The sequence below is a fragment of the Drosophila pseudoobscura genome, chromosome 4 (genome assembly GCF_009870125.1).
Source record: "Drosophila pseudoobscura strain MV-25-SWS-2005 chromosome 4, UCI_Dpse_MV25, whole genome shotgun sequence".
In the NCBI taxonomy this organism is placed as follows: domain Eukaryota; kingdom Metazoa; phylum Arthropoda; class Insecta; order Diptera; family Drosophilidae; genus Drosophila; species Drosophila pseudoobscura.
The window spans coordinates 18,865,087-18,892,747 of NC_046681.1; the positions used below are offsets into that span (position 1 = coordinate 18,865,087).

The window sequence follows — 27,661 nt, forward strand, 5'->3', positions numbered from 1 at the left end:
ATACATATATGTATATGAATATTGTACACTCCGCGATGCTTGAATAGGACACATTTAAAATATGCATATTTACAGATTCGATTTTATTAGCTCTGATCGCGAGGAAAAAATTCTGTAAAATCAATCGAAGTGTCCTAAATCTAAGAAAAATATGTGTTGTGGTAAGTAAAAGTAAAGAAATTGTGTCTAGACCGATTACATAAAAAACCAGTCAAACTGTGTTAAAAGCGGTCTTTTGAAGAGCAGAAATTCGAGTTATATCAATTTATCACCAATTAATGATTAATCTTCTATAAATGTTAGGGCTTTTATATTTAGTCGTATTCAAGTGTCGCGGAGTGTATGTGCGTATGTACATGATGGAACTATTTAAAGCTGTCTGTATGGGTAAGTACACATTGCACTAGTGTGCTTTTGGCTGCGTAGCTGAGTCAGCGAATAATAAATATTAGGTGGGGCCCGCTTATTCTCTCGCTCTTTTTTTGATGACGAAATGAATTGCAGGAGCTTTTTGTGCCCACTGAGGAAGCTTTGCTGTACTGCCTTACCTTACTTTTAATCTAACCTCGGCTGAGTTGTTCCATACGTTGAAGTGGAAGAGCAGATAAGGCCACTCTCTTTGCCATTACATCTGGAATGCAAGTGCAACAACCTGTCGCGCCAATTGAGTATCTGTCTTACCTTTTATTTAATATACCTTTGGCTGAGCAGTCATATGCAAACAAATTCCTACGTGATGAAATGCAACTACACAAGTACACTCTGTGCTTTCCAGGGTTGGCAAAAAACAGTTAGCAGCCATGGTAACCGTTGCCAGTGGCGCTTCTTTTCGTTTTGTTGTGGGTTTGTCTGCCGCATTTGAGAGGAAAATTCCGAGATGACGCTGTACTTTGACACTAAAATTGAGTTTTTGGACTCGGATGCAGTGAGTACCATCAGTAGCTGGCATCCCAATGAGCCCCTCTTCGCAGTGGCCTCCTTCAGCCCGGATCGGGGCGGTTCCGTCACCATATTTGCAGATACCGTAAGTTCTTTCACGCTTGCATTATTTATTATCTCATTTGAGACTTCTTTGCAGGGTGAGCCGCAAAGAGATGTAACCTATCCAGTGCATGCCACCTCGCAGGCCACCGCCTTGTGCTGGCACCCCGAGAAGGCGCTGCTGGTCAGTGGATGGGAACACGGAGACATACACGTTTGGTTTGCCGGTCATCGGGAATTTGCCAGCGTCAATGCACCCCACAAAGCGGCAATTGTGTTGCTGCAATTCAGCGAGCAGGGAGGCCGCATGGTCACGGCGGATGCAATGGGTCTGGTCACCGGCTGGCGCTGCGATGGACAGTACCAGTTTCTGACCATGTTCTCGCACGATCTGCGAGAGGTGCTGCTGTTGGTCTGCTTCCGACGCACCGTCGAGAGCGAGGTGCGTGAGGAGATGGCAAATCTGGCCAAGGCGGCGGTGGCTGGCGATGAGAACGCCTTGGACACGCTCACCAACTGGCGGCCACGAACCGCTGCCCGTGGCCTTACTCATTCCGGAGTTCGGGACAATCATTGCTTCTATGCATGCACACAAGGAGGCGTGGTCTACTACATCAACCAGGGCGGGGCCTGCATCGAGGTGATGAAGTGCGGCTCTCTGCCGCCCATAGTCCAGATGCTCTGGCATCCCAAAAAGTAAGAAAATGCTAAGAAACTTCATTTGTAAGCTCTTCGGTTTGCTGTTTTAGGGATGCAGTCATCTGCCTGATGGAGGACTTGACTGTAGTTCTCTTTTTGGTGGAGTCTACGGGAATTCTAACTGAACTGGATCGCGTAAAGATGAGCGGCCGTGGTGGGGGCAGGCAGGGTGGCATAGCGTGGTCGGGCAATAGCCTGGCCATTATCACAGGTGGATCATCAATATTTTTCCATTGAAATTCACTCAAATAATATCATATTTCTTATGCAGGCGATCTTTTTGTGCGCATCTGGGACATTGAGCGGAGCGACAACTATCTCCTGAGAATGGATCTGCCCAGCTCTAGCCATTTAAACTCCTCACTCTCCAGCCTGGCCAATGTCACTACGACCACCTCATCGAACAATTTCTTCAGCCAGGACAGCACCGAAAGCAACAACATACTGCCTCGCAAACCGATCAAGTACGGCCAGCTGAGCAGTGGGGAGATCTTCACCTGCCTGGCGTACAGTGCCAGCTATCAGACCTTGTGCGCCGGCACCTCCCTGGGCAACCTTTACACCTGGAAGCGCAGTGGCACTCGCCTGGTGACCGCACCGGAGGATATCTGGCAGCTGACGAACATATCTTCGGTTCGGGGCGCCGTCAGAAGCTGCGAGTGGGGATTCAACGAGCTCTCGAAGCCCTGCATGCTGGTCAACTGTCTATCAAATGTGTACATGCTGAAGGAGCAGCCGCTCCTGGCGTTCCATACCCGAGAGCTGTGGGCGGTACAGCGATCGGCCAAGTCGGTGCAGCTGACGCACTGCAGCGGACGGCAGACGAGTGTCCAGTCTGAGTTTGCTGTGACGGCTCTGGCCCTGAACGAGCTCAGCCTCGTGATGAGCAACGGACGGAGTATCTCCTCGTACAGCCTCCAGAAAGTGGACAAGGACATGGATGAGTTTGACGAGGTGCTGGAGGCAGTGCCTGTGGACGGTGGAGATCCTCCTGCATCCACGGCATCCCCTCCGTCACTGAGTGTGAAGCTGCTGCAGACCTTTCCCGCCGAGTGCCTGCTGCTGTGCCTCCAGAACCAGAATATCTTCTGCCTGTCTAGCAGCGACATTATGGTCTACTCCGTGGGCGGTGTGGTGCTGCACCGCATCCAGGCCAGTGACATTGAGGGAAAGATCATTGGCATGGACTTGAGTGGATGCTATCTCTCCGTCTTCACGATGAACGGGTATGTAAAGGCCTACGACGTTTCGCGGCACGATCCCAAGCTGCTTTTTCCCAGCAAGTCGGGGCACGACATCTTCGACGACTTTGGCGAGTTCATTCTGGTGAAGTGCAACAGCCAGGGTAGCCACCTGGCCATGGTCATAGCCAACAGCAGCTTCATGCCCCGCTCCGCGCTCTTCTGCTGGGACTTTGAGCGCAACAATCTCTTCGAGTACGACCTACAAGAAGAGACCAGTCTGCCAGTGAGGCTCTTCTGGGACACGGAGGAGCCGCGACTCCTGGCCATGGAGGTGAAATCGATGATGCAAAAGCCTCAGCCAACAGCCAAGAACTCAAACTCCCATCAGCCGCCCATGCACTTTGTCCAGTCGAAGATCATGCTGATGTTTTACTCGGATCAGAGTCAGGGATCAGGTCTCAATATGCTCGAGTCACAGCTGGTGACCGCTGGCTGCCAGCTGCTGAACCTCTGCGTGCCCAGCGTGGTCCGCTTGAAGATCAATATGGTGGAAGAGCAGCCGCTGCAGGACTTTGCAGATCTGCGTCAGTGCGATGCGGCAACCAGGAAACTAGTCCTCAACTTCAGCCTGCACGTGGCGGAGGGAAACATGGATCTGGCCTACCGCAGCATCCGCTCCATCCAGTCGAAGGTCATTTGGACGAATCTGGCCAAGATGTGCGTCCACACGAACCGCCTGGACGTGGCGAAGGTGTGCATGGGCCACCTGGATCAGGCACGTTCCGTCCGCGCCTTGCGACAGGCCATGGAAGACGATGATCTCGAGACAGAGGCCAAAGTGGCCGTCCTGGCCATCGAACTGGGAATGATCGAGGAGGCCAAGGATCTGTACAAACGCTGCAAGCGATTCGATTTGCTCAACAAACTCCTGCAGGCCACAGGCCGCCTGGACGAGGCGCTCCAAATGGCCGAAAAGGAGGACAGGATTCACCTGAAGCACACTTACTACCAGAAGGCACAAGCGCTGCGCGAGAAAGGCGACATCAAGGGGGCCCTGGAGTACTTTGAAAAGACCCAGAACCCGTCGCAGAACATCACCCAACTGCTGATCGAGAATCCCGGGGCCATGAAGCGCTACATCCAGACCACCAGCGATCCCAAGCTACTGCGTTGGTGGGGTCAGTATATTGAGAGCTCCGGGGACATGGACGCGGCTTTGGCTGTCTATCACAAAGCAGAGGATTGGTTCTCCCAGGTGACATCGAATATATTCCGATTCCCAATGAACATATCAATGAAACCCTTAATTCTTTGTAGGTGAAGATACTCTGCTATTTGGGAAAGATCTCCAAGGCGGATGCGATTGCCAGGCAGTCGGGTGATCGGGCCGCTTGCTACCATCTGGCGCGGCACTACGAGAACGTGGGCAAGTTCCAGGAGGCCATCATGTTCTTCACGCGCGCCCAGACCTTCAGCAATGCCATTCGCATCTGCAAGGAGAACGACTTCCAGGAGGAGCTCTGGACGGTGGCCAGCTCCTCGCGGCAGCGGGACAAGGCCATTGCGGCCGCCTACTTTGAGGAGTGCGGAAATTTCAAGCACGCTGTAGAGCTCTACCATCGGGCGGGCATGCTTCACAAGGCCCTGGAGATGGCATTCGAGTCGCAGCAGCCGGAGATCCTCGAGATTATTGCCACGGAGCTCAGTCCGGACTCGGATGCGGAGCTAATCAACCGCTGTGCGGACTTCTTCTGCAGCATCGAGCAACACCAGAAGGCAGTACATCTGCTGGCCAAAACGAACCACCTGGAGCGGGCTGTTGGAATCTGCACAGAGAAGGGTGTGCCCGTGACGGAGGAGCTGGCTGAGATGCTGACCCCCGACAAGGGCGACTTTGATGAGGCCACGCGCACCTCTATCCTCGTACAGCTTGGAGAGCTGCTGCAGCAGCAGGGCGACTACCACAGCGCCACCAAGAAGTTCACCCAGGCGGGGGATAAGATGCGGGCCATGAAGAGCCTCCTCAAGTCGGGAAACACCGACAAGATCGTGTTCTTCGCGAACATGTCCCGCCAGCGAGAGGTGTATATTATGGCGGCCAACTACCTGCAGGCCCTGGACTGGCAAGGCGATGCCTCCATCCTCAAGCACATCGTCAGCTTCTACACCAAGGGTCAGGCCTTCGATTCGCTGGCCAACTTCTATGCGATCTGCGCTTCGATGGAGATCGAGGAGTACCAGGACTATGGAAAGGCCCTGACTGCCATGCAGGAGGCCTCCAAGTGCCTGGAGAAACTGAGCCACGCCCAGCATGCCTACAACAATCTCCAGCGCACGGTGGCCGACGTCAAGCAGATCCTAGAGATCCAGCAAGCGCTTCGGGACGGCGACAACCAGGCCGTCATTGGCTCCTGCCGCAACATGCTGAGTAGGTTATTCCCTAGGAGTATCTTTCCTGACTTTGTATTTTATTGATTTATTGTCCTCCTTCAGTCAAGCCTGAGCTGCCGCCCATCCGGCACTCCCACATTCTGGCCATGCTTGTGCGTGCACTCGTTTATGCCAAGCAATATCCGGAGGCGGGTCGCGCTCTCAAGGAGCTAGCCGTAAAGGACAACTCGTGGAGCTCCTCGGGTCTGCTGGACCGAGCCCTCGTACAGAAGGTGGCCAAGGAATGCGACCTGGATTTTAATTTGATCTGGAACTCGGGTCGTCAGGTGACCACAGCCACCACAGCCACCAGCATGACTACCACAACGACCACAACCAGTGACGATGATGAAGACGCCGACGACGAGGAGATAAGAGAGGAACTGCATTAGGAATCGCCCACCCCCACAACTAAATCCGGCCAAGGGTCACCCTCCAGCGAACCTACGCGTAAATGAATGCAACAATGAGCAATCCATACTATTTCGCAATATTGCTCACAGCAGCAGCTCTCCCTTCACGCCCCACTCCCTCACAAGCCATCGACCCATTAGAGGTTTTTATGAATGAAATATTCGAGATGGTCGGGTCTGCGTAGTAAAAGCTCTCCTCTACACACAACGTAGGCTTCAACGCGTCACCATAAAATAAATATAAACAATACACATTCCATCCGAGGCGACTATGGAATACCTGCTAAAGAACCTAAAAAGCTTACAAGGCCTACAATACAACACTCTCGCAGTGATATGAATTGGATTGCTGGCAATAATGAAAATATTATTCAATCGTTTGGAAAAATGTATGTATGTATGTATGAAATCGCTGCATACTCAATAGCTTTAATCATAATCGTACCAAAGAACAGATTCTTATCTTCAAAAGTGTGACTAAACCATACGTTTTCTGCGAACATTACCTTTCTCAATTTGAGAGTATTTTCAGCAAAATTGATTAGAAATGGGAACAACTGATTATAGGGGTTTTTTCAGCAAAATTGATTGGAAATATAAACTGATGTCTGAGGTCTTAAGGTCTGAGTCATAGAAAATTATGATGTCGTTAAACTTTGCTGAAACTTGGATGAAGAGCATTGTACGATAAGATTAGCATAAAGAAGTCTATCAAACTAAACTTAAAGTTCGACCAATTTTTTGATTGCGAAAATGCTTTAAATATTAGCTTAAGGGCTTCTATAATTCTCCAATAGCCAGTTGTGCGTACGTATGGCTCTCCCATTAGATATACCCTCTCGTATACTCGTAGTACAGGGTACGAATATCAACAGCGATATGATTGTTTGTATCGCTGGCGCCAGAGAGCAAAATAGATACGGAGGGCGGGCGCCTAGAGTGAGAGGAGCAATCGAATTTGGCATGAATCACTTACGCCAAAAGCGTCCTCTGCTATGAAATCAGAAGCGATTCCCGGAATCTCGCACGGAATTCAAATAATCTGCATAATGGGGCAATTGTCCACTGGCCCCCAGGCATCGTCGGTGTTCTTTGCTCCACAAAATGAGGGGGTCGGTCGCCTAATCCCCGATGCCCATGAATCTACACATGAATACTACACGACCAGTCGCCCAGTAGCCGTGGCCAAAGAGAGCAATCCGTATCGCACATCGAAGCCAAATTATGAGAGATGAAGAGAGATGTTGTATCAGTATTTAGGCAATAGGCCGCGGCACGACTCATGCCAGTTTTCCCAGAAAAATGACGCGACAAACACCGAGGAGAGAGAAAGATATAGCGATCGCAAAACGATGAATGAATTTTCGTATGCCGGGCAGAGACGACCTTACCCCTTCCGTCCCTCTACGTTCGTGTGCCCCTGGGGAACTCCATCGACGTTGATTCGCTTACTCGCTTGGCGTATGACTCACGCAACGACGTCATGCTTAAGGTTGCTATTTGCTGACGATCCGACGAGCGCCCGATAAGGCGAGAGGGAGCGACGGATCGTGAGAGCAAGTGGCGCAAAAGCTCCGCGGACCCCTGGAGAATTCAGTGGGCAAACTAGTATCAGTATTCGCGCATTCGACGAACGCTGCCGATTGCTCACGGGGCACTCGGATCTTGGCCAAAGCATGCGAGAGAGAGCGAGGAAAGCTCTGTGGTGGCTGGTGGCTCGACTTCGTCATGGCTTTATCACCGGCCACTCGGGCCGATCATTAACTCGTCATACCCCAATCGGAGCGGTCGCCTCTGTGGAACTCGGTCGGCCTGTGTGGATCAAAGATCATCGATCAATCGATCGCATATCCAGCTCGATAGTCGTCGAGTAGGGGCAATAACGGTTATTACGGTTATTAAAATTTTCCAAACGGAAAAATCCGCTGTGCCAGGCTAAAGATTTCCGCGGCATTCAACGGCACGTGGAAAGTGATTCCGTTCGGCGGGCAGCAGCAGGTGAAATACCGGTGAATCATCGAACCATCACGGACTACAATCCTAAATCCGTTTCGCTGCGTCTGCGTCCAACCGGTTGGCGGGGCGACAATAAATATACATACGTGTGTGCAAATAAGTGCCGTTCCAGGAATCCCCCCATGTCTCTCGAAAGTAAAGTACAAAGCTGAGGAGACAGTGTCCCCCACATTAATGGCCCTTGTGCAGGGCCACAGCCACAGCCAAAGCCTCATACAAACCATACACGGTGCGAGGCCAGTGATTGGGCTCAGCCTTTATCCCATGCACCAGGATGTCCCACCAAAGACAGTTGGACCTTCAACCGAATCGAAACTGGAAGAGTCGTCGGAGAAGGCGACGTCAAAGGCGGGGAATGGAGGAGGAGGTTACCAGCAGAGACGATGCCGCCGGCGGCGCTACAGCAGCAGTTCGACTAGCGACTCCAATACCTCCTCGGACTCGGACTCCACAACGGACTCTGATTCGGATACATCCGGCTGCTCTAGAAGCAGTAAAAGCAGCCACGGACTGCAACCCGCCCCCGATTTGCCCGTACCCGTGGCTGTACCATTGCCCGAGCCTCAAACATCCCCGCCTCTACCTCTACCAATCCGCAGTGAAAGCAGAGAACCATCCATCGAATCCAGTGACTCCGTCACACCCGTCGAAGTGCCCGTGGATCCGCATGCCTGGACAACCGAGGACATTGCCAGCTGGGTGAAATGGCTGACGCGCAAGTTCAAGATCGATCCGGAGCCGGACATCGGACGCTTTCCCAAGGACGGCCAGGAGCTGTGCGAACTGAGCCGAGCCGATTTCTGGGTCTGTGCTGGATCCCGTCGCGGAGGCACGCTTATGGCCAAGCATTTTGCTCTCAGCTTATACCAAGCCACGGGCCGCGAGACGAGTCCCATGCTCCACGAGAACGAGCCAAGTGAGTAACTGTATCTAATCTTGAGCCACATAAATCTGAGGCGTCCAGAGATTGAGCTTCGAGCTGCTTGGTAATTGGGTTCACGTCCTATTCCCAGTGGTGCGATTGTGAAAGTGGGGGGAGTGGGCGGGCAGGTCCATATGTGAGTGTGGGAGAATGAGAATCCTTTGTGGTCAAGGCATCAATTGAATCCTTTTGACCTCTCCTGCTAAATGGGAACTGATTAAGATGCCGACTCGCTGATAGACGCGTTACTTATGTGCTTCATTGATTGTTTTTTTCCGCCGCCTGGACCACCCCTCTCGATGGTCTCTTACGGGTCTGATAAAGCGGAAAAGTTCTCGAAAAAGGTGGAAGCGGGGGACGATCCCAGCATTAGGAACAAGCTTTTAATTACCTGCCGCCTCTGGCTTTTCCTCTCCAACTTTCTTTTGCAACTCCATAAACGTAAATCGCTGGGAAAATCCCCTCGCGACAGCAGCAAAGTATGCAACACTTTTCCAGTTATTAACTCTTGAAGGAAGAGGAGGAAGGGGGACCCAGGAGGAGACTTAGCAGGCGGTCGCGTCAAGTGATGAACTTAATAATAAACGATGTAAATATGATAATTTCTCGCAGGATGTGGCATCTAATAATAAAATCAAAATAATCCCACGGTAGCGACACAAAAGTCACCAAGTCATGTCACTCATGAAAGCAGCAATGTGGCACTGAGGCAGTGGCCGTGGCAGGAGGATGAATCGAAGGGGGATTCGGTGACAACAGCACTGCGGGTGGTCAGCTCCAGTCGGATGGCGGATGGCGGCTGCTTTGGGCACAGGAAAATATTCATTCGTCCGCATCCTTCCTGTGGCAGAGGAAAGCCTCCTCCTGATTTGGGTCTGGCATATGCTGCTGATCCACAAGAGCCAGGAGACAGCCAGAAGAAGAGAGACAGAGAAGGCGGCGTCGATTTAATTGATTTGTTTTTTATGCCAAACGGGATTACGCGTCGCCGTGGCGCAGATTACAGTTGAAATGTCTGAGTCCTTGCCACAATGCTTTTGTACCATTAACTTTTGGGTTTTATACCCTTTTTGCTCAAAAGCTACTATAATGCTATGCAGAAAAGGAAGAATATAGTCTGTAGTCAGAGAATATATATCATAGATCAAAAATGTCAAAGGAATCATCGTTTAAAATATTAATGCCATAATGCCATGCCATCTAAATCGAATGGCTATAAGATATAGCCACCGTATATGCATTCCCACTGCAAGGGTATCAATCGCTTCGGCCCACAAACGCTACCCTTCCTCTTCTTATTCCCACTGTATGTGTGGTGTTTGTGCTTGTGTGTGTGTCCTTGGGGGTGGTGGGTGCTGGGTGGTGAGGTTGAGTGGCTGCACGTGGCCTCTGCGACTTTGTGACTTCTCTCTGCCACCGAATGCCGAAGCAGCATTTACCACCAGCTGCGCAGGTGAAAGGCAGTCGAAAGCGGAGCTGTGTGGAGCAGGAGCCGCTGCCTCGACGAAGATGCCACACGGTACGGCAGCATCAGTCAAGTGATAAGAAGCCACCCAGTCAGCGATTCAGTTGCCAAAAGGCGTTTGCCCGAAACGGTTCGCCTGTGATGTTCCCGAGAAGTGAACTCTGATAACAAAATAAAAATCCACTGCCATTTGGGTGCTCTGAAAATATATTTGTGTGGAATTGCCAGCAAATTTGCGAAGTTCCCGAGCCCGAAAGTTCATGTGAAAATTGGTGCTGCTTTCGATCCGTGAATCCCAGAATCGAACCATGAGCGTCAGCGTGGATGTGGGCGTCATGTGGCGCCTCTCGGAGGATTTCAACCGTCGCTTTGGTCTTCGCATGCAACCAGCCCCGACGGCGGCCCATCATCCGCATCATGCGGCGGCGGCGGCAGTGCACCACTACCATCATCACCACCAGCACCACCTTGATCACACACACGGCTCGATCATGTTTAACGGTGAGAATTGTTGCCAAAATTCGTTGGAATTTCCGCTGAGCAGACAGAGCCAGAGCCACAACGAGATGAATGAACGATTCTTCCTCAATGGCGGCGGCAACCACTTGATCGTTGGTATTTCCGGTGAGCGGTGCTACGGTGCTGTGGTGCGCCTAGAAATATGAATGGATGGTATATCTGATGATGATGATGATGTTGATGTTGTTGTCTATGTGAGGGAATTCTTGCTCTTGGACTGTTTTGCTTTGGCTTGCCTTGCTTTGCTTGGTTGGCCGTGAGTCATCCTGTCATCTGGTGGCTTATGACACTTTCGTGACTTCGGAGCCGGCACTTTGAAGGGATTTCCCCTTATAGACCAGCAATGGTTATGGGAATATCCCCAAATGGCGGGTCCAGGATTTATGCCTCTTGTGGAATGAGTTTCTGTGAATCCGCGACTGGCTTATGGCATTTCATTACATTTCGTTCCGTTGTTTGGCACTCTTGCCACGTCCACAACGACATAGAGGCAGCGAAAAAGAGACATTGACCAGAAAATCTCGTTTGGCTGGGTGGGACTTCTCTCGCGAGTCTCTCTCTTTGTATGGCTCTCTTTCTCTGTCTGTCTGGCTTGGGGGCATGGGCATCTGTTGTGTATCTGTTGGCTGATTCGCGTGTTTTGTCTCTCTTTCAGATCCGTATCAACTGCTGAACGCTGCCTCGCACCGATTGGTTGCCCAGGGCTCCGGCGGGCAAATACAGCTGTGGCAATTTCTGCTGGAGCTGCTCGCTGATTCGTCGAACGTCGCTTACATCAGCTGGGAGGGCCAATCGGGGGAGTTCCGGCTCATTGACCCGGACGAGGTGGCCAAGCGATGGGGCGAGCGCAAGGCCAAGCCAAACATGAACTACGACAAGTTGAGCCGGGCCCTCAGGTAAGTCAATCCATGTGCGTATATCCATCAGGCATCCTCAAAATTATGTGTTGCAGGTACTACTACGACAAGAACATCATGACCAAGGTGCATGGCAAGCGGTACGCCTACAAGTTCGACTTCCATGGCCTGATGGCAGCCTGCCAGGCCCAGGCGCAGGGCGTCGATCCGGCCGCTAATATGCTAGGTTCCTACAATCATCATCCCGGCGGCGGAATGCCCCTGACCCGCCACGCGCCGCTGCACCACCACCACGCCCAGCATCCACATCATCATCATCCGCACTCGCATCCACACAGCCACGGACATGTCCATGCCGGACAGCCGCACTTCATGCACCACCACACATCGCCCGCCTCGACGAGCTCCAGTCTGGGATTCCCGTCGCCTTCGACGGTCTCATCACAGCCCTCGCCCGGCAATGGTCCGTCCTCATCGACATCGGCGGCGGCGTTTACAGCACCATTCCACGGCGGGACAGTGGCTGAACAGGCAGGCAGAACAGGAACAGGAACAGGGACAGGCACAGGGGCGGGGAATACACCCTCGACCTATGACCAGAGCACCCCATCCACGAATGCATTTAATTGAAGATGGAGCCGGGAACTACCCCAATTTGTTTTGTGGGGTTGTAATCGGTCGACCTACTGGGCAGGGGGTGGCGTGTGAGGGGGAGATGCGCAGGGACCACCCATTGCGCAGATGGCAGTCAGTTGTCCCCGCTGCCCCGTTCCACCCCTACTCTGTTTAAAGAGCATCCCGAGTCCGGGAGCAGAGCAAACCGGACCATAAAAGGCCGTAAAAAGGTACGACACGAGTAATTTCCGCATAATTCCAGATACTTTTGGTTAATTGAGGAATTGTGATAGCCCGGAGCATCGCAGAGCAATATAAGAGGAGCGCCAATTTGTTACTTCGTCTGTTATCCCTCGCTTCTAGCTGTAAGCATAAGTATATCCGTGTAATGCATCCAGCATCCCAGTAGAGGTCTCATCATTATATATTTCTAAGCTCACTAAGTTCACCACCCACACACAAGCATAGAGATATAGTAAATACAAATACAAGAAAAATACGCAAATACAGATATAGATACAGAGACGATACACAGATTTCACAGCTATCCAGGCGAGCTGGGATATCCTAGACATGGCACACAATGGCCAGAATGAGGAAGGTCAGACTGAAGGCCACAAAAGTGACACGATCTACGGCCGTGGCCAGCAGGGCCCATTCGAATTGGATGGCCCGGGACGAGGGTACCTCCGAGGGATTGATGTCCAGCGGTTCGGACGGATCGCCATCGGCGTTGTCATAGACATGCTCGTCCATCTCCTTGTTCTTGTCCGTCTGCTGCTCGGCCTCGGAGCTGAAGTGCGAGAGAAACAGCCAGGAGCCGAATTTACCGTGGAGCAGCTTCTTGAGGCAGTCTGGCACGCGTCGCTTATGCTTGGCCGTCGCCAAGTAGAGCACTCCCACCTCCACAATGGTGGAGATGCCCAGCAGCAGCAGAGTGTAGCTATAAAACACAACTACGAAGGGAGGTAGCACTGAGGATTACTGCACTACTGGACATGGATGGATCGGCAGACTCACCCACAAGCGGCGTCTTGTTGGCCAGCACGGGAAGCAGTTGGGCAAAGTACATGAGGAAGGAGGATACCACAATCATGAGGAGGCCGTTGATCATGATCTTCTCGCCTCCCATGTGAGGAGGTAGCCAAAAGGCGGATAGTGCCAGTATCACAAAGCAGGCGGCAGGCGTGTAAATGATGGCCGTGTACATGTTGGAACGTCGCTGAGCCGTCAGGGTGTACTCCAGGTAGCTGTAGTAGTCCTGGGGCACGAATTTCGTGTCTCCAGAGATAATCTGCCACTCGGTGGACTGCATCAGGCCATCGTAGTCCAGCCCCTTCTCCATTTTGTTGTAATCCGCATTGATGTGGCGCACGCCCCAGGAGCCGATCTTCAGCTTGCACGTCTGCTCGTCGTGCGGCCAGTTGATCATGTTCAGGTTGCAGTAGGCCGTGTACACGGCCGGGGGCACCCACAGGAATTGGCCGTCGTGGGTGAGAATCGCCTGAGTGTCCACCAGGAAGCTGTCCTCATCGCCGGCACCATTGAATAGCGTAATCTGCGGCTTCCAGATCTCGCTGGCACGCAAATGGATCGCCGTAATGTTCTCATACTCCTGCGGCTGCCACGTGCGCCGCTCGTCCGTCCAGCGCTGCAAAGGGAATCAAATATAAATTCTGCGTTTGATGGAACGCTCCATAGGAAGTTGGGAAGCCTACGATACTCAGCCAGCAGTGGGTCGTCATCTTGCCGTTCATCTCGTCGATGTCGATGAAGTTGATGGTCAGACTCATGTTGACGGCAGACGGGTCGCCATTGTCCAAGGGCTGGCTATGCTTGTCGTAGTTGATGAAGAGGCCCGCGTGGAGACGGTCCAGGGCGTTGACGTTGCCGTTGCCTTCGCTGCTGGCGGTTTTTGGGGCCGCGTCAGCTACTAAAGGAGTTTTGGAGTTGGTTTGGAGGCTGCTTATACAACTCGGAAACTGGAAAAACTGGCACTTACAAGTGGCGCCTGGCACGGAAACGGCAAACAGCACAAATATCCCCAGCAGTCGCAACATCCCACGACCGGAAATCAGAGTTTTTATCTTTGGGGACGTCGTCATTGTTGTTCCCAGTTAGATTTTTAAGTATTTAATGCATTCGGCTCCGAGTCTGAAATGGTACTGAGTACTGAGCATCAGCTCAAAGTTTTGCACATGGCCGTCGCTCTGATAAGTCAGAATGCGCCGAAATACAACCGAGGCTCTAGGCCGCGGAGAGCGGATAAGCGATAACGGCGGCTCGGAAATATGTGGGCATTGACCATATCTGACTGATTGAATTTGTGTTTGACCAAGAGCAGATTCAATTTGATTCACATTTGATGCAGATATAAATATGGGGCTAGCCAAGCAATGTATATTTGAAAGCCACATTGCCGCACTATGAAACAAGTCAAGTCTTTTTATATGGATCTTTCTCTGCACACCGTACAATTGCAAAAACGTAACGATGACCACCAGTCTATATGCCTTCGCATGTAAACATAAACAACAAATCAAAACAACAATCAAGAAATCGGATATGATGTGGGCTACAATATGGTTTTTTTCAAAAAAAGCCGCTAATTTATCGCACAAAAATACCGATATTGTTTTGCAATTAGCCCTGAACATCGATGAGTATAATCAAAAGTCCGTATATCTGATCTAATGACGTGAAACAACAGAAAAATAAAGCCAATTTGGTAAAAATTCAAAAACTAAGGTTTGTTGATGATATATCCCAGAAAAATATCCATGTTAATATCACCTACAAATATATTATCACAAAAAATATATATCGATATATTGATATACATATCTACCATCCCTAATATTGACGTGTACCTGGCTGCGTGTCAGTTTCGACGAACGATTTTCTAATAAATACAAGAAGCCATGGCGGACGAAGTAATTGACTCTGTGAAAGAGACTATCAAAGGAATATTTGAGAATGTGAACGTGAACGTGAAAAACGAAACCGCGTCCAATGAGAAAAAACCACCGTCCAGCCCGGAGGGCATCGCCGTGGCATACGGCAGCTTGGTGATTATGGCCATGTTGCCCATTATTTTCGGCTCGATACGTTCGGTGAAACTGCACAAGCTGAAAAAGGTAGGTCATTTGTTGCAATAATTTTACTTTGCTCTCCCACTCACTGGTTTGGTTTCCATCGCTTCGCCGCAGTCTACGGGGGAGAAAGCCGACACAATGACAAAGAAAGACGCCATGTACTTTCCACTGTTTGCCTCGGGCGCCCTCTTCGGCCTGTATCTGTTCTTCAAGATATTCCAGAAGGGGCACATCAACTTCTTGCTCACCGGCTACTTTTTCGTGCTGGGCGTGATTGCGTTGGCGCACCTTCTCAGCCCTGTGATGAACTCGTTGATGCCCGCCGCCGTGCCAAAAGTTCCCTTCCACATACTCTTCACCAGCGGTGAGGGTAAGCACAAGGAGGATCTCATTAACTATAAGTTTTCCACACACGACATTGTGTGCCTGGTGATCTCGTCGGTCATAGGCGTGTGGTATCTCCTGAAGAAGCATTGGATAGCCAACAACCTGTTCGGCCTGGCCTTCGCCATCAACGGAGTGGAGATGCTCCATTTGAACAACTTTGTGACTGGCGTCATCCTGCTAAGCGGTCTCTTCTTCTATGACATCTTCTGGGTGTTTGGCACCAATGTCATGGTGACCGTGGCGAAAAGCTTTGAGGCCCCCATCAAGCTAGTCTTCCCCCAGGATCTCATCGACAATGGCCTAAATGCTTCCAACTTCGCCATGCTGGGTCTTGGCGACATTGTCATTCCGGGCATCTTCATTGCCCTGCTCCTGCGATTCGACGACAGCAAGAAGAGGAAGACGCGCATTTATTTCTACTCCACATTGGCGGCTTATTTCCTGGGTCTCATGGCCACGATCTTTGTGATGCATGTCTTCAAGCACGCCCAACCGGCGCTGCTCTATCTGGTCCCGGCCTGCATGGGTACACCCCTTCTGGTGGCTCTTATCCGAGGCGAGCTGAAAGTACTATTTGCGTAAGTTAAAATCAAGTATGAACCTGTTTGTTGATCTTGTTAATATAATATCACTTCAACAGCTATGAAGATCATCCCGAGGAAAAGCCCGAAAAGAAGGAGAAGAAAGAGAAGGAGGAGGGCAGCAGTAGCGGCAGCAGCAAAAAGAAGGAATCTAAAAAGGCAAAGTAAAGCCACCGAGTGCTGCATGAAAACCATACCGTTCCATCAAAACATGTCTTCTTCAATTGGCAAGCCATGTAATATTTTGTTATAGCATCCACTTCTCTATCCGATCCGTACTTCCTGCGACATTTCTATAAAAGACGATTTTGCTACATTGATTTAGTAATGTTCCTTGGCAAGGCACAACCACCTTATTAAGTTCGATTAAGTTTATGAATATAGAGAATTAACTTACTTTTTCAACTTTTTTACCAGAATCAAATGTTAATCTAGAATCTATTTATTTATGTACCTTTTGTAAAGGAACACGAAGAAATAAGAATGAACACTTGAAATATATTCAAATTTTTGTGACCCAATGATTACGTTTTACAATTTTCGCTACAAATTAGATGAAACGAAACTAAATGAATCCCTGATCATTTTTTTATTTTCAAAATTGGCGCCCAAAATGTATTTACCGGCGTGGTAATTTAGGTCCTTTACAAGACTGACAGAACTATCGATGCCAGGGTCCCCGACACCACTTTGACGACAACCAAGGGAGCTACGCGGGCTACTAGACTATATATATCTCGATGTTGTGAGGCTAAGAACTTTGTTCCTCTTGTTTATTAATTTATACTTAGTTAAGTTATGATGAATAAAACTATTGAAAAATCATCCTTGCTGCATCCTTTATCGTAGGAAAGTTCACAAATAGCGGAGAAACTGGATACTTTTGATTGGGGAAAATGTCCTTGATCCTTGATAAGGACTTCATCAAATCAGGGACATTTTTTCGATCACAGGAAGCCGTCGCATGTCACGATCAGGCCACAAATAGCCGAGAAAACTAAATACGTATGGTTCGGGCTGTTTGAGTCCTTACCGAAGGATCAAGGACAATTTTCTGATCACAGGGGGCCATGGCAGTCCCGATCGGGCCACAAAAACGGAGAAAACAAGATATATATGTCTAGAGAAGATATCCTTGATCCTTAATAAGGACTCCATGAAATCAGGGACATTTTTCCGATCACAGGAAGCCGTCGCATGTCCCGGTCGGGCCACAAATAACGGAAAAAACATAACGGGTTTTTAATTTGTTATTTTTGAAAATGTAGTTCAAGAAATCACCGATAGAGGCGCCACCGTACAAAAGAAAAAAGACTCGCGTCGAATGGCCAAAAACTGGATGGGGCACCAGGCGAACAGAAATCAGCAGCAAGCAACTGTGGGAATTGCAAAAAAATCGCAGCATACTTTAGGGGGCTCGCAATTTTTAAAAAAATTCATCGACCTTCTGCTGATTTCTGTTTGCCTGGTGTTTTGTACGGTGGCGCCCCTATTGGCGATTTCTTGAACTACATTTTCAAAAATAACAAATTACAAACCAGTTTATTTTTGTCCGTTATTTGTGGCCCGATTTGGGCGTGCGACGGCTTCCTGTGCTCGGAAAAGTGTCCCTGTTTTTTTAAAGTCCTTATCAAGGACCAAGGATCAAGGACATTTTCTCCAGACATATATATCTTATTTTCTTTATTATTTCTGGCTCGGTTGGGGCGTGCCATGGCCCCCGTGATCAGAAAAATTTCCTTGATCCTTCGGTAAGGACTCCAATAACCCCAACCATACATATTTAGTTTTCTCGGCTATTTGTGGGTCGATCTAGGCGTGCGATGGCTTCCTGTGATCGGAAAAATGTCCCTGATTTTATGGAGTCCTTATCAAGGATCAAGGACATTTTCCCCAATAAAAAATATTTAGTTTTCTCCTCCATTTGTGAACCGATCTGGACGTGCCACGCCTTTTTACAATCGGGATAGCTTCCCCGATACAGGATACAGCAAGGATGATTTTACAACAGTTTTATTCATCATAACTTAACTTAGTACAAATAAATAAACAAGTGGAAAACATTAATATCTACTATCTAAATGTATAGACGTGTATCCTTAAACCTAATAACAACGAGATCTATCTAGAGCCTAGTAGTCCGCGTAGCCCCTTCCTTGGTTGCCATATCCAAAGTCCTTGAGATAGTTGTCGATAGCCAGGTCGAAGGATGACGACGGCTTGTTAGGTTCGGGCTCTTGCAGGGGGTGCTCCTCTGACCTGCTGGGATACGACTCGGTTTGGCTGGGATAGGACTCCGTCTGCCTCGAATACGCCTCGGTAATGCCTGGATAGAGCTTCGTCTAGCGAGGGAAATCGGATACGACTCGTTTTGTGGCAAAGCGTAGGGTACATAAGTCTTCTGTAAAGGAAGATATATTTTAAAGTATATCCACTATTATATACGAATTCACTTACTCGTCTGAAAGCTAAAGCCCACCGCTATGTCCCGTGGGCGTGGTCCCTGCTGCAGTGGACGGACGCCACGTTGTCTACTCAGCGACACAGCAGCGGCATCATGGCGATCACAGTCCAGCGTCATCTCTTGGACCTCCCGAAAGGACGAGGAGCTACGGCAGAGCCGCCCGCGGAGAAGGTACCGACGGCGTTGATTGAAGGGGATTGAAAGACGGTACATTTTGGTATATTTCTGAAATTCAGACCGTATAGTAAATCCACGTTCACACTGCTAGAAAGCCAAGAAAATTGCGCCAGAATTTGCACCAGGGTGACCGTTTTCGGTATTTTTAACACTTTTCGGTATTTTTTGAGGTCAAAATTGATCCGACGGTATTACGGTAGATCGGTATATAATGGTACATTTTGTCAATTTCATCAATTTATTCATTTCAACGGTATATAGAAATCAAATAAAAGCAAGTACTAAGAATGGGCCAGTCAAGTAGAAAATAGGTTCATTAATTGGATAAAATTATGTGGGCATGGCTAAATGTTCTAAATAGGTAGTAATATTCCACGGAATATAAGAAACGAGGAATATGTAAAATAGATTTTGAATTTGTCAGTATATTTACGGTATATTTTTCAAATGAGACGGTATATTTTGGAATATTATGGTAAATCCACGTTCACACTACCAGCAAGCCAAGAAAATTGCGCTAGAATTTGCACGGATAAATAGTTTGCCGGAAAAAAGGCACAAATTTGGGAAATTTACAATCGTCGATTGACGAACAAAGAGGCGACTAGGTAAGCATAAAAAGAAATGAGTTAATGGCCGCGTGGGCAAACATTTTAAGCGCTTTATCGTTGGATTTTTTTGACAGACGCGTTAGCAGCGTGTACAGCATAGTGATAAAGAAGAGGAGAAGAAGACGGTTCATTTGCCAACAACAATTGCAAGATGTCTGGCATTGCTATAACACGATTGGGCGAGGAGCGCAAGGCCTGGCGTAAGGACCATCCATACGGGTTTGTTGCTCGCCCCGCAAAAAATCCCGATGGCACCCTCAACCTGATGATTTGGGAGTGCGCCATTCCTGGAAAAAAGTCCACCCCCTGGGAGGGTGGCCTCTACAAACTTCGTATGATTTTCAAGGATGACTATCCGACCTCTCCGCCGAAATGCAAATTCGAGCCGCCGCTCTTCCACCCAAATGTGTATCCGTCGGGGACTGTCTGCTTGTCACTGCTTGACGAGGAGAAGGACTGGCGCCCGGCCATTACTATCAAGCAAATTCTTTTGGGCATCCAAGATCTGCTGAATGAGCCGAACATCAAGGATCCGGCCCAGGCTGAGGCCTACACTATTTACTGCCAGAATCGCCTGGAGTACGAGAAACGCGTGCGTGCACAGGCCCGTGCTATGGCCGCTACCGAGTAATCCGCTTTTCAACCCACACGTAGACATAACAAACCGATCACCAACAAAAACAAACCAACACACACACACACAAACATCTAGAATGGCAGCATTTTCGAGAATGCTCTAATATCTTTTTACTTCTACTAAGTCTATCTAAATAAACAATTACTTATGTATGTATGTGGATCAAGCTGTAATATCGGATTTGCACTGAAATTATAATTTGATTAAAATTGCTTCAGTGCGTACACACAAGTACATTGCCCATGTTTTTTTTTTTCTTCTATATACGCTTGAATGCATTTATAGGAAACACGTACATATCTGATGACGCATACCTTAGTTTCTACGTGTCAGCGATATATGATATGCATATATGCCTGTATGTAGCTTTAGGCAGGCTCCACTCCACTTTGGCTTTTAGATCGAGTAATAAAATGGATAAAGCGGCTTTTTGGTGACTTTGATCCGGCAGTCGAATTCGATCGACATTGATCGGTCAACCTACAATCCAAACTGCAGGTGGGCATCCAAATCTTGCTACGATACGGTAAAAAATACGATACGATAATAATTCTGAAAAATTCAGAGATTAAAGGCCTTGCCCAGCCTTCCACACTGTCAATTTGCAGTACAATTTCAAAAACAAAAATGCGGTCGATCCCGATTAGGAAAACACATGCCACGCCAAGATCGGTCCCATAAATAGTCGAGATATGCATAGCGAAAGAAAAAATGCAAGTCAAACCAGCCCGCAAAATGGGCGAAAACGCCAAAGTTGGTTTCTGCTGATATCTTTTGATCCCCGATCTGAATGTCTTGTTTTCTTCCATTTTTGCGTCTCCAAATTGAAGGTGCTTGTTGTACGGTCTGGATATTGTTGCAATTTCTTGTCCGATCTGGCCCTTCTATGACTTCCTTGGATCGGGAATATATCCTTGGAGCCCTCATCAAGGATATTTTGCGAAACCATTGATAAAAAAGCGATTCAGCCCAAAACTTGCCTTTAAAATAAATAGAGTCTGCCGGAAGTAGAATCCAAGTAAGGAACAAGTAGTTGCTCAATTCTGGCGTATTCAAGTTACACGAGTCACGTAGATTGCATGTAAAGAGCACGTAGAAATGCGATCCAAACGGTTATTTGAAAAAGCGTGCAGCGTTGGAAACACACAAAAATAAAAATATATAAAAATACAATACAATTTCAAAACTGATCGCGTATCACACCTTCTTTTTGAATAAATTAATTAGTTTTATTGTCGCACACACTTAATAAATAATGTATTCATTTAAATTACACAGTTTGAATTGCTCGATTCTACGGGGGAATGCGGAGCATTTACATACAATATAATATTGGATCTATATAGGATTATTCTTAATTTTCTTCTTCTTCGCACTATCGTCGCTATAGGTTGTCTCCTCTGATCTCTGTCTGGCGAAAACTTGTAGTTTCTTGCACTCAATTTTATATAGTTTCTCTCTAAGTGGTAAGCTTTGGCATGCATTATATGTCATGATTCCCCACTTAATGGGTATGGGCATGGGTATGCGTATGTATATATATGTATCTATGTCTATATATTCATTTATATATATATACTATATGCATATGTGTGTTATATTTATGTAGGTATGTATTATGTATAACTATTTCTATCGATCGGTAAATCGTAGGAGTCAGTCCTGACGTGGCATTGGAAGTGGAGGGGGGCAGCGACAGGGAGATTCTCCAGGAATACTGTCGTCAATGCGGATACGGTTTACAAGTTACGGATTTACGGATTACGATTATGGATTGATTATACAGTTACGGATTCGATTCGATTCGGTTATCAATTTGAATAATGCATTTGAATTTCTGCTCAGAAGCACTTGTAATACCATTCCAGCTGTTTGCGCTGCGCCTCCCACATCTGCCTCTGCTGGCTCTCTCAAATGGCCGCCTCCTGCAGGTTCTCCTTGTTCTTCTGCATCAGCATCAATTCGCTGGGCGACTGCAGCGGCTGGCCCCCCATTCCCATGCCCACCCCCACTCCCACACCCACTCCGGCCACATGATTGGCATTGGGGCTGGGGCTGTCGTTGACTTCGGGCCGTGGGGGCTTGCTCTTGCAGTAGAACTGCTTGTGGGCCAGGAAGGTCTTCACGTAGTTGAAGGATATGTCGCACACGGAGCAGTACTTTTTCATGGCCTCGGCTGCAGCGGCTGCCAAGGGCGAGGCGACGGGCGGTGGCAGGGCCAGCGATGTGGGTGACATGGCATCGAGGCCTATGTCCATCGGCTCGGCCTTGATATGCGGCAGTGGCGTGCCAATGGGCGAGTTGTTGTTCTCGTGAACGAGTCCCAGCGTCGGTGGATTGTCCAGTCCAGGCTCTGATTTGATGTGGAAGCTGCAAAGGAGGAGAGAGGAATATAAGCCACCATCCGAGAAAATCATTTAATCCTCCAAAGACTTACATGACTGCCTCGCCATTGGACGCTTCGTGCGCATTCGGAGTGGAGCTTGAAAGGAGCGTCTCCTGTTCACGCGACTCGGGGGAAATCGAGGGCGAATTGATGGCAACATGCGGATGCAGCAATTTCATGTGTCGCAGCTGGAAGAAAAATTCCTTTGGATTAGTGGATCCCTTCGTCAATGAGGAGTGTCCAAGGTGTACCCACCACATTGCCTTTGTAGGTGGAGGCATAGTTGCAGTAATCGCAGTTGAACAACTGCGGCGGATGCTCCATCGGTGGCTCCTGCGGTACTGCTGCTGCGGCTGCTACTGTGGGTGGCATTTCCTGGGCCACAGCGGAGTGGGCGGAGTTATCCTCCTCGAAGATGCAGGTCATGTAGTGCTCCTCGTTGACGTCGCTCGTCTTCTTGTCAAAGTGCGTGCGGATGTGGGTGCGCATGCCGCGCAGAGTGTTCCCCTTGTACTGGCAGATGCTGCAGCGGAAGGCCTTCACCGTCCCATGCATCTCCATGTGCTTGCGGGCCAGGGCCGCCGTCGGACTGACGACCCCACACACGGGGCACTTGTTGACGCTGTTCACCCCGGAGGGGGCTCCCGCCGAAGACTGGAGGCTGGAGGGCGCCGTCAGGGGCGTGGCAGCGGGGGGCGCCGGGCACGGGTGTCCGTGGTCGTGCAGGGTCTTGCACTTGCCGCACTTCTCCTTGGCCACCAGCGGCGCCTCGGAGGACGCAGTGGCGGCCGTGGCTCCTCCCTTGGGGCAGTAGTAGTTCTGGTGGGCGCGCAGGTTGTCCAGCGAGGTGTACTTGATGCCGCAGGCGGCACAGATGAGCTGCTGGTAGGCCACGGGCGTGGTCTCCACGGCAGAGGCGCCACCACCACCATTGCCGGCCGTGGCATTCGATGGCGAAACGGCGGACTTGGAGTCGGAGCCCTCGCCGGCTGGCTCCTGGTTGCGTGCCGAGCAGTAGTGCTGCTTGTGGGCCAGATAGTTCTCGTATTTGCAGAACACGATGTTGCACTCCTTGCACTTGGAGACGCCCTGCTTCACGTAGATCTGCGGCTGCTGCTGTTGATGCTGACTGCCAGAATTGCCACCTGTATTGGAGGCAACCTGAGCAGCCGCCAGGGAAGAGGGGGCACTGCCTCCAGCCGCAACAGCGGCCGCAGCGGCAGCCGCCAGCTTGAGGGCCAGCTCTGGATTGGTCTTCGCCAGGAGCGACTCCGACAGGCCAAAGTCGGCTGGCAGCATGGAGCGGATGTCCAGCAGATGGTGATTCAAGCCAGGCGGCGACATGGAAGAGGCACTGCCCGCCCCCGAACTCCTGGGACTCGCCCGTCGCTTGGGCGAGGGACTCATTGAGGGGCTGCTGGGCAGAGAGGGTGCGCAGACGATCTGCTCGGGCGTCACACTGCCTCCAGCTCTTCCGCCGACAGTTTCCACGTTTTCCTTGCCCGCTCCGAGGAGCACTTCCTCCACATCCAGCAGGGCAGCGGCTGCGGCTGCGGCAGCGGATCGGATATGCCGCTGTCGATGCTGCAGGATGGAGATGGGAGATCGTCGAAACGAAAGGTCGAGAGGCGCAGATTCACTGAAAGACAGAGAGAAAGATCTTCGGTTAGCAGGAGGATTGTGAAGGGGGACCCTCGCTCATCTACTCACCGACTGCCTCCAGCCTCCTTCCTCTTGGGTTCTGGTGGACTGCTACTTTTTGGCTCCAGGACTCCTCCTCCTCCTCCTTCGGCTGAGCCTGTGCCTGCTGTGGGACGATCCGGCTCCAGGGCGGGTATGTGCAGGGAATTGACAAAGTGATTCATATTCCCGGCGAGCGCATTGCTGATCAGAGCGGTGGCCAGCGGCTTGATGGCCCCATTGTCCACGGTGAAGCAGGTGGACTCCAGATTTACGATCCCCGAAGCGGGTGTGGGCCTAAAAGAGAGACCAACAGAGTGAGAATCGCTACCAAAAGGATCTTCTGAGCAAGGACAATATAACAAGTAAGACATGTACATTCTAAATGTGGCTCTTAAATTGTTGTTCAAAAGCCACAAGAGAGCGCTCGAAAGCCACTCTCAGCTGTTTGAACATTTCTCGAGCCTCAAGTTGGGTTGAAGGGAATCGACCTTGCGATCATATTTGATAACCATTGAATTGTATGGGAGTTACTCGTCTTGCTGTTTATATTGCCTCTGATCGATTGAGTGTATCTTACAGTGGTCCTGGAATGATGCTTGCCGCTCGGATCAGGCTGCAGGGCACTATGATGATCGGGTGCGTGGGTAGCGCCAAAAAGGGCTGTGGGGTGGGGGCCTGCAACGAGGCAGCAGCTGCTGCTGCTGCTGCAGCCGCCGCCGCTGCCGCCACCATGGCCGGGGTGGGCGTCTTGTTGCGCGTCTGCGGACTGAGCTTTCCAGGGGCAGCGGCTGCCGCAGAAGCGCTGCCTGCTGAAACCGATCCTCCTGCTTCTCGGGCGGCGGCGGCGGCGGCGGCGGCTGCTGCTCCTTCGGAGCCACCCTTGGGGGTCACACGGCCGTCGGAGCGACGGGAGCTGCAGTAGTGCTGCTTGTGGGCGCGGTAGGTCTTGATGTTGTTGAATCGGATATCACAGTCGCTGCAGTAGCGGTCGGTTTGCTGCTGGAGAGGGGGATTAGCGGATGACGACTCTTGGGGCTGCAACACACAACTCACTTGACTAGAGCCCTCCTCGAGGGCGCTGCTGCTGCCTCCGCCTCCGCCTCCGCCAACTACTCCTGCAGATCCTGGCACCCCGTTCGCCGTGAGGCTGGGCAGGCTGCCGAGGGATCCGAGGCTGCCCAGACTGGGGGCCGGCGAGGTCTGGTGCATGCGCATGTGCCTGTTGAGGGACACCTTCTTGTCGGCACTGTAGGAGCACTGGGTGCACGCGTACTGCTTCCCGATGCGCGCCACCTTAGCCGGCGGCTCGGAGCCACTGCTCCCACTGCCCCCGCCGCCGCCAGAGACTCCGCCCGCGGCGGACTTCTCCCCGCCGCCGGACTTGTCCGCATTGGATCCATCCGCATCCTCCGTGTCCTTGTTCCGATGCGAGCAATAGTACGCCTGATGCGCCTCCAGGGTCGAGGGGGAGCTAAAGGCTATGCCGCATGGCAGGCACATGAATCGCGCCGGCTTCAGCAGCGGCTCCACGAGATCGGGCTGTAGGGGGGGCTGTGCCTGCGGGGGCTGCGGCTCGGGCTTGATGTGCGGCGGCGGTGCCAGCAGACGCTTGTCCGACAGGTGCAGCTCCTTGGCGTCCGGCTTGAGGGCGGGATCCGAGGCGAGCAGCGCATTGAGGCGGAGCTTTGGTAGCCTCGGAGTGGGCGTTGCGGTGGGCGTGGGCGTGGGCGAAGGACTGGGCGATGGCGATTCCGATGGCGGAGTCGCTGGCTGCTCCAGCTTTGGCACCAGAACTAGAGGCGGCGTAGGACTCCGTGGCGGCGTACTAGGACTGATCGGTGCCTCCTCCGCCTCTGCGTCTGCCTCCACCTGCTCCTGCTCCTCCGCCTGGTGGTGGTGGTCCATTCTGTTTCCATCCATTTCTGTTTCCCCTAAATCCTGAGTCTCTTCCGGCTGTTCGGACACAGCATCCTCTGCATCTGCATCTGCATCGCTGTTGTTGTTGTTGTCCTGAAGATCCATTGGATCCTCCTGCTGCTGCTGCTGCTGTAGCTGTTGCTGTTTCTCTTCGCCCAGCTCCTGAGCGGTTAAATCTTTGGAATCTGCAAGAGAAAGGGAGAGAAAGAGATCATTAGAGTGGCTTCCAAGAAGCCTCCGCTGTGGGAGATCTACGGAGGAGTAGCTTAGGCAATTATTATCGAACAAATTGTCAGTGTCTCGAGTGGAGTGGAGTGGAGTCCGAGAGCTGTGAAAACAATGCGACAAGAGGATCCACAGAAGAGGAGAGCCCCTGCCTGACCCCATCGCTGGAGAACGACAGAAGACAAGCGTCTGTGGCGTGGAGTGGAGTGGATCTGCGGCCTGGTCCACGTTTATCCTCGCTGGCCATCTCTTCTTATACGTGGAAAATGCTGTGGCGGAAAAGCGGCTGCTGCCTGCCTGCCTGGCTGCCACATGGTGGCCTTTGCCGCTGATGATTAGGGCCTCAGGATCCGCCGAACATCCACTGACATCTGATTTGTTTCTGCCGCAGTGGCAGCGGCAGCGACAGAAATATTATAACGACCCATTGGTCGATGCTGGCCAAGATTGTGGCATCTCTGTGGAACTGTGCAACTGCAACAGAATGCAACAGAGCTGCAACATGGACGGGGACAGGGACAGGGACAGGGACAGGGACATCGACATGGATGTGGCACACACATGGAATGGCTGGCTATTGATGAAGGCTCTGGATAAGGACGAGTTTGCATCGCTTCGCCAGAAATTCGACATCTTTTCGACTGGTTCTGGTTGAGGTTCTCCTCGTGCGGGCCCCACGGCTCTGCCTCGCCTGAATCCCCGCCAGAATCCGCTCCGCCAGCAGAAGAAGCTGCGCGTTGACCTGTCAATTGCTGGCTATTGAAATGTCAGCCCATCTCTCAGCCAAAAAGATAGAGACAGAGAGAGAGAGAGAGAGCAGGCCACTGAAGAGAGGCAGCTGCAAAAGCTGCAAGTTCGTCGCCAGAGTCTTTTGTATGCCCCTGGTGCGGCACTGCCGCTGACGCTGACGCGGACTCGGACACGGACGCACTTGCAACTGCCGCAAATCGTTGCCGAAATGTTGTATTGACGGCCCGCCCTAATTGCCGCCGTCGATTCTTCACGAATTCACACAATTCTGCACGTGAGCAATCGGTTAGAAGAATCATCGGAGGCAGGAGGGAGACCCTCGTACCTTCGCTCGCCTCGACTGCAAGGCATTCCGAGGCATTCTGCTTATTTGTAAGATATTTATTGCCTTCGATTGGGGGGCGATAAGCCGCACACGTAAAGTGTTTTGTCCGCAGCAGCAGCAGCAGCAGCAGCTAAGCCTCCGATGCCTCCAAAAGCCCCACTGAAGAGAAGAGATGGCCGAGCGCCGATAGAGCGCAAAACGGGAGAAGACGCTAACAATGGTTTGGTTTGGCTTGGTTTGGTTTGGGCCCTGGCTTTTGCCTTTGACTCCTGCCCCTGCTCCCTGCTCCCTGGGCTCCAACTCCCAACTGAAGCTCTGCCCC

At 50.8% G+C, this 27,661-nt stretch overlaps 6 protein-coding genes across 14 annotated transcripts in view; 4 read left to right on the forward strand and 2 right to left on the reverse strand.

Moving 5' to 3' along the window:
• The first annotated feature begins 43 nt into the window (after positions 1–43).
• rempA (intraflagellar transport protein rempA) lies at positions 44–6,425 on the forward strand. 5 transcript variants are annotated; one of them, XM_033380181.1, is made up of 7 exons: positions 44–161; positions 304–1,024; positions 1,079–1,677; positions 1,731–1,891; positions 1,952–4,119; positions 4,182–5,292; positions 5,358–6,222. In XM_033380181.1, exons 2-7 carry the CDS (start codon positions 878–880, stop codon positions 5,684–5,686), a joined length of 4,515 nt encoding a protein of 1,504 aa, XP_033236072.1. In that variant the 5' UTR covers positions 44–161; positions 304–877; the 3' UTR covers positions 5,687–6,222. The 5 variants fall into 5 exon arrangements, 3 of the variants coding, with proteins under 3 accessions (XP_033236072.1, XP_001356424.3, XP_033236073.1); XR_004469278.1 differs by having other exon boundaries at positions 134–1,024; positions 5,358–6,100; positions 6,163–6,425; XR_001451078.2 differs by having other exon boundaries at positions 134–1,024; positions 5,358–6,096; positions 6,163–6,425.
• A 104-nt stretch (positions 6,426–6,529) lies between these two features.
• Ets21C (Ets at 21C) lies at positions 6,530–12,622 on the forward strand. 2 transcript variants are annotated; one of them, XM_001356389.4, is made up of 3 exons: positions 6,530–8,639; positions 11,285–11,525; positions 11,582–12,622. In XM_001356389.4, exons 1-3 carry the CDS (start codon positions 7,898–7,900, stop codon positions 12,114–12,116), a joined length of 1,518 nt encoding a protein of 505 aa, XP_001356425.3. In that variant the 5' UTR covers positions 6,530–7,897; the 3' UTR covers positions 12,117–12,622. The 2 variants fall into 2 exon arrangements, with proteins under 2 accessions (XP_001356425.3, XP_015035811.2); XM_015180325.2 differs by lacking the exon at positions 6,530–8,639 and adding an exon at positions 9,864–10,611.
• nAChRbeta3 (nicotinic Acetylcholine Receptor beta3) lies at positions 12,508–14,626 on the reverse strand. 2 transcript variants are annotated; one of them, XM_001356390.4, is made up of 4 exons: positions 14,104–14,626; positions 13,820–14,031; positions 13,122–13,752; positions 12,508–13,057 (listed from the first exon to the last, which is right to left on the reverse strand). In XM_001356390.4, exons 1-4 carry the CDS (start codon positions 14,204–14,206, stop codon positions 12,669–12,671), a joined length of 1,335 nt encoding a protein of 444 aa, XP_001356426.2. In that variant the 5' UTR covers positions 14,207–14,626; the 3' UTR covers positions 12,508–12,668. The 2 variants fall into 2 exon arrangements, with proteins under 2 accessions (XP_001356426.2, XP_015035812.2); XM_015180326.2 differs by having other exon boundaries at positions 13,820–14,034; positions 14,104–14,613.
• Positions 14,627–14,927: 301 nt separating this feature from the next.
• LOC4816873 (minor histocompatibility antigen H13) lies at positions 14,928–16,685 on the forward strand. Its single transcript, XM_001356391.4, has 3 exons — positions 14,928–15,238; positions 15,311–16,161; positions 16,224–16,685. The coding sequence occupies exons 1-3, from the start codon at positions 15,023–15,025 to the stop codon at positions 16,330–16,332; spliced, it is 1,176 nt and encodes a 391-aa protein (XP_001356427.2). The 5' UTR covers positions 14,928–15,022; the 3' UTR covers positions 16,333–16,685.
• Positions 16,686–19,261: 2,576 nt separating this feature from the next.
• lwr (ubiquitin conjugating enzyme lesswright) lies at positions 19,262–20,287 on the forward strand. The gene is made up of 2 exons (XM_001356392.4): positions 19,262–19,413; positions 19,491–20,287. The coding sequence occupies exon 2, from the start codon at positions 19,568–19,570 to the stop codon at positions 20,045–20,047; it is 480 nt and encodes a 159-aa protein (XP_001356428.1). The 5' UTR covers positions 19,262–19,413; positions 19,491–19,567; the 3' UTR covers positions 20,048–20,287.
• Positions 20,288–21,481: 1,194 nt separating this feature from the next.
• Positions 21,482–27,661, reverse strand: part of ush (Zinc finger protein ush) — a 76,198-nt gene continuing 70,018 nt past the window's right edge. For 2 of the 3 annotated variants that reach the window (XM_033379535.1, XM_001356393.4), the window contains exons 3-8: positions 25,176–26,224; positions 24,700–25,121; positions 24,150–24,416; positions 22,695–24,078; positions 22,491–22,627; positions 21,482–22,423 (exon numbers count right to left, since the gene is read on the reverse strand). In XM_033379535.1, coding sequence (XP_033235426.1) covers positions 21,964–22,423; positions 22,491–22,627; positions 22,695–24,078; positions 24,150–24,416; positions 24,700–25,121; positions 25,176–26,224 — 3,719 coding nt within the window. In that variant the 3' untranslated portion in view covers positions 21,482–21,963. The remainder of the gene's footprint in view (positions 22,424–22,490; positions 22,628–22,694; positions 24,079–24,149; positions 24,417–24,699; positions 25,122–25,175; positions 26,225–27,661) is intronic. The other variant, XM_033379536.1, reaches the window with a different exon arrangement.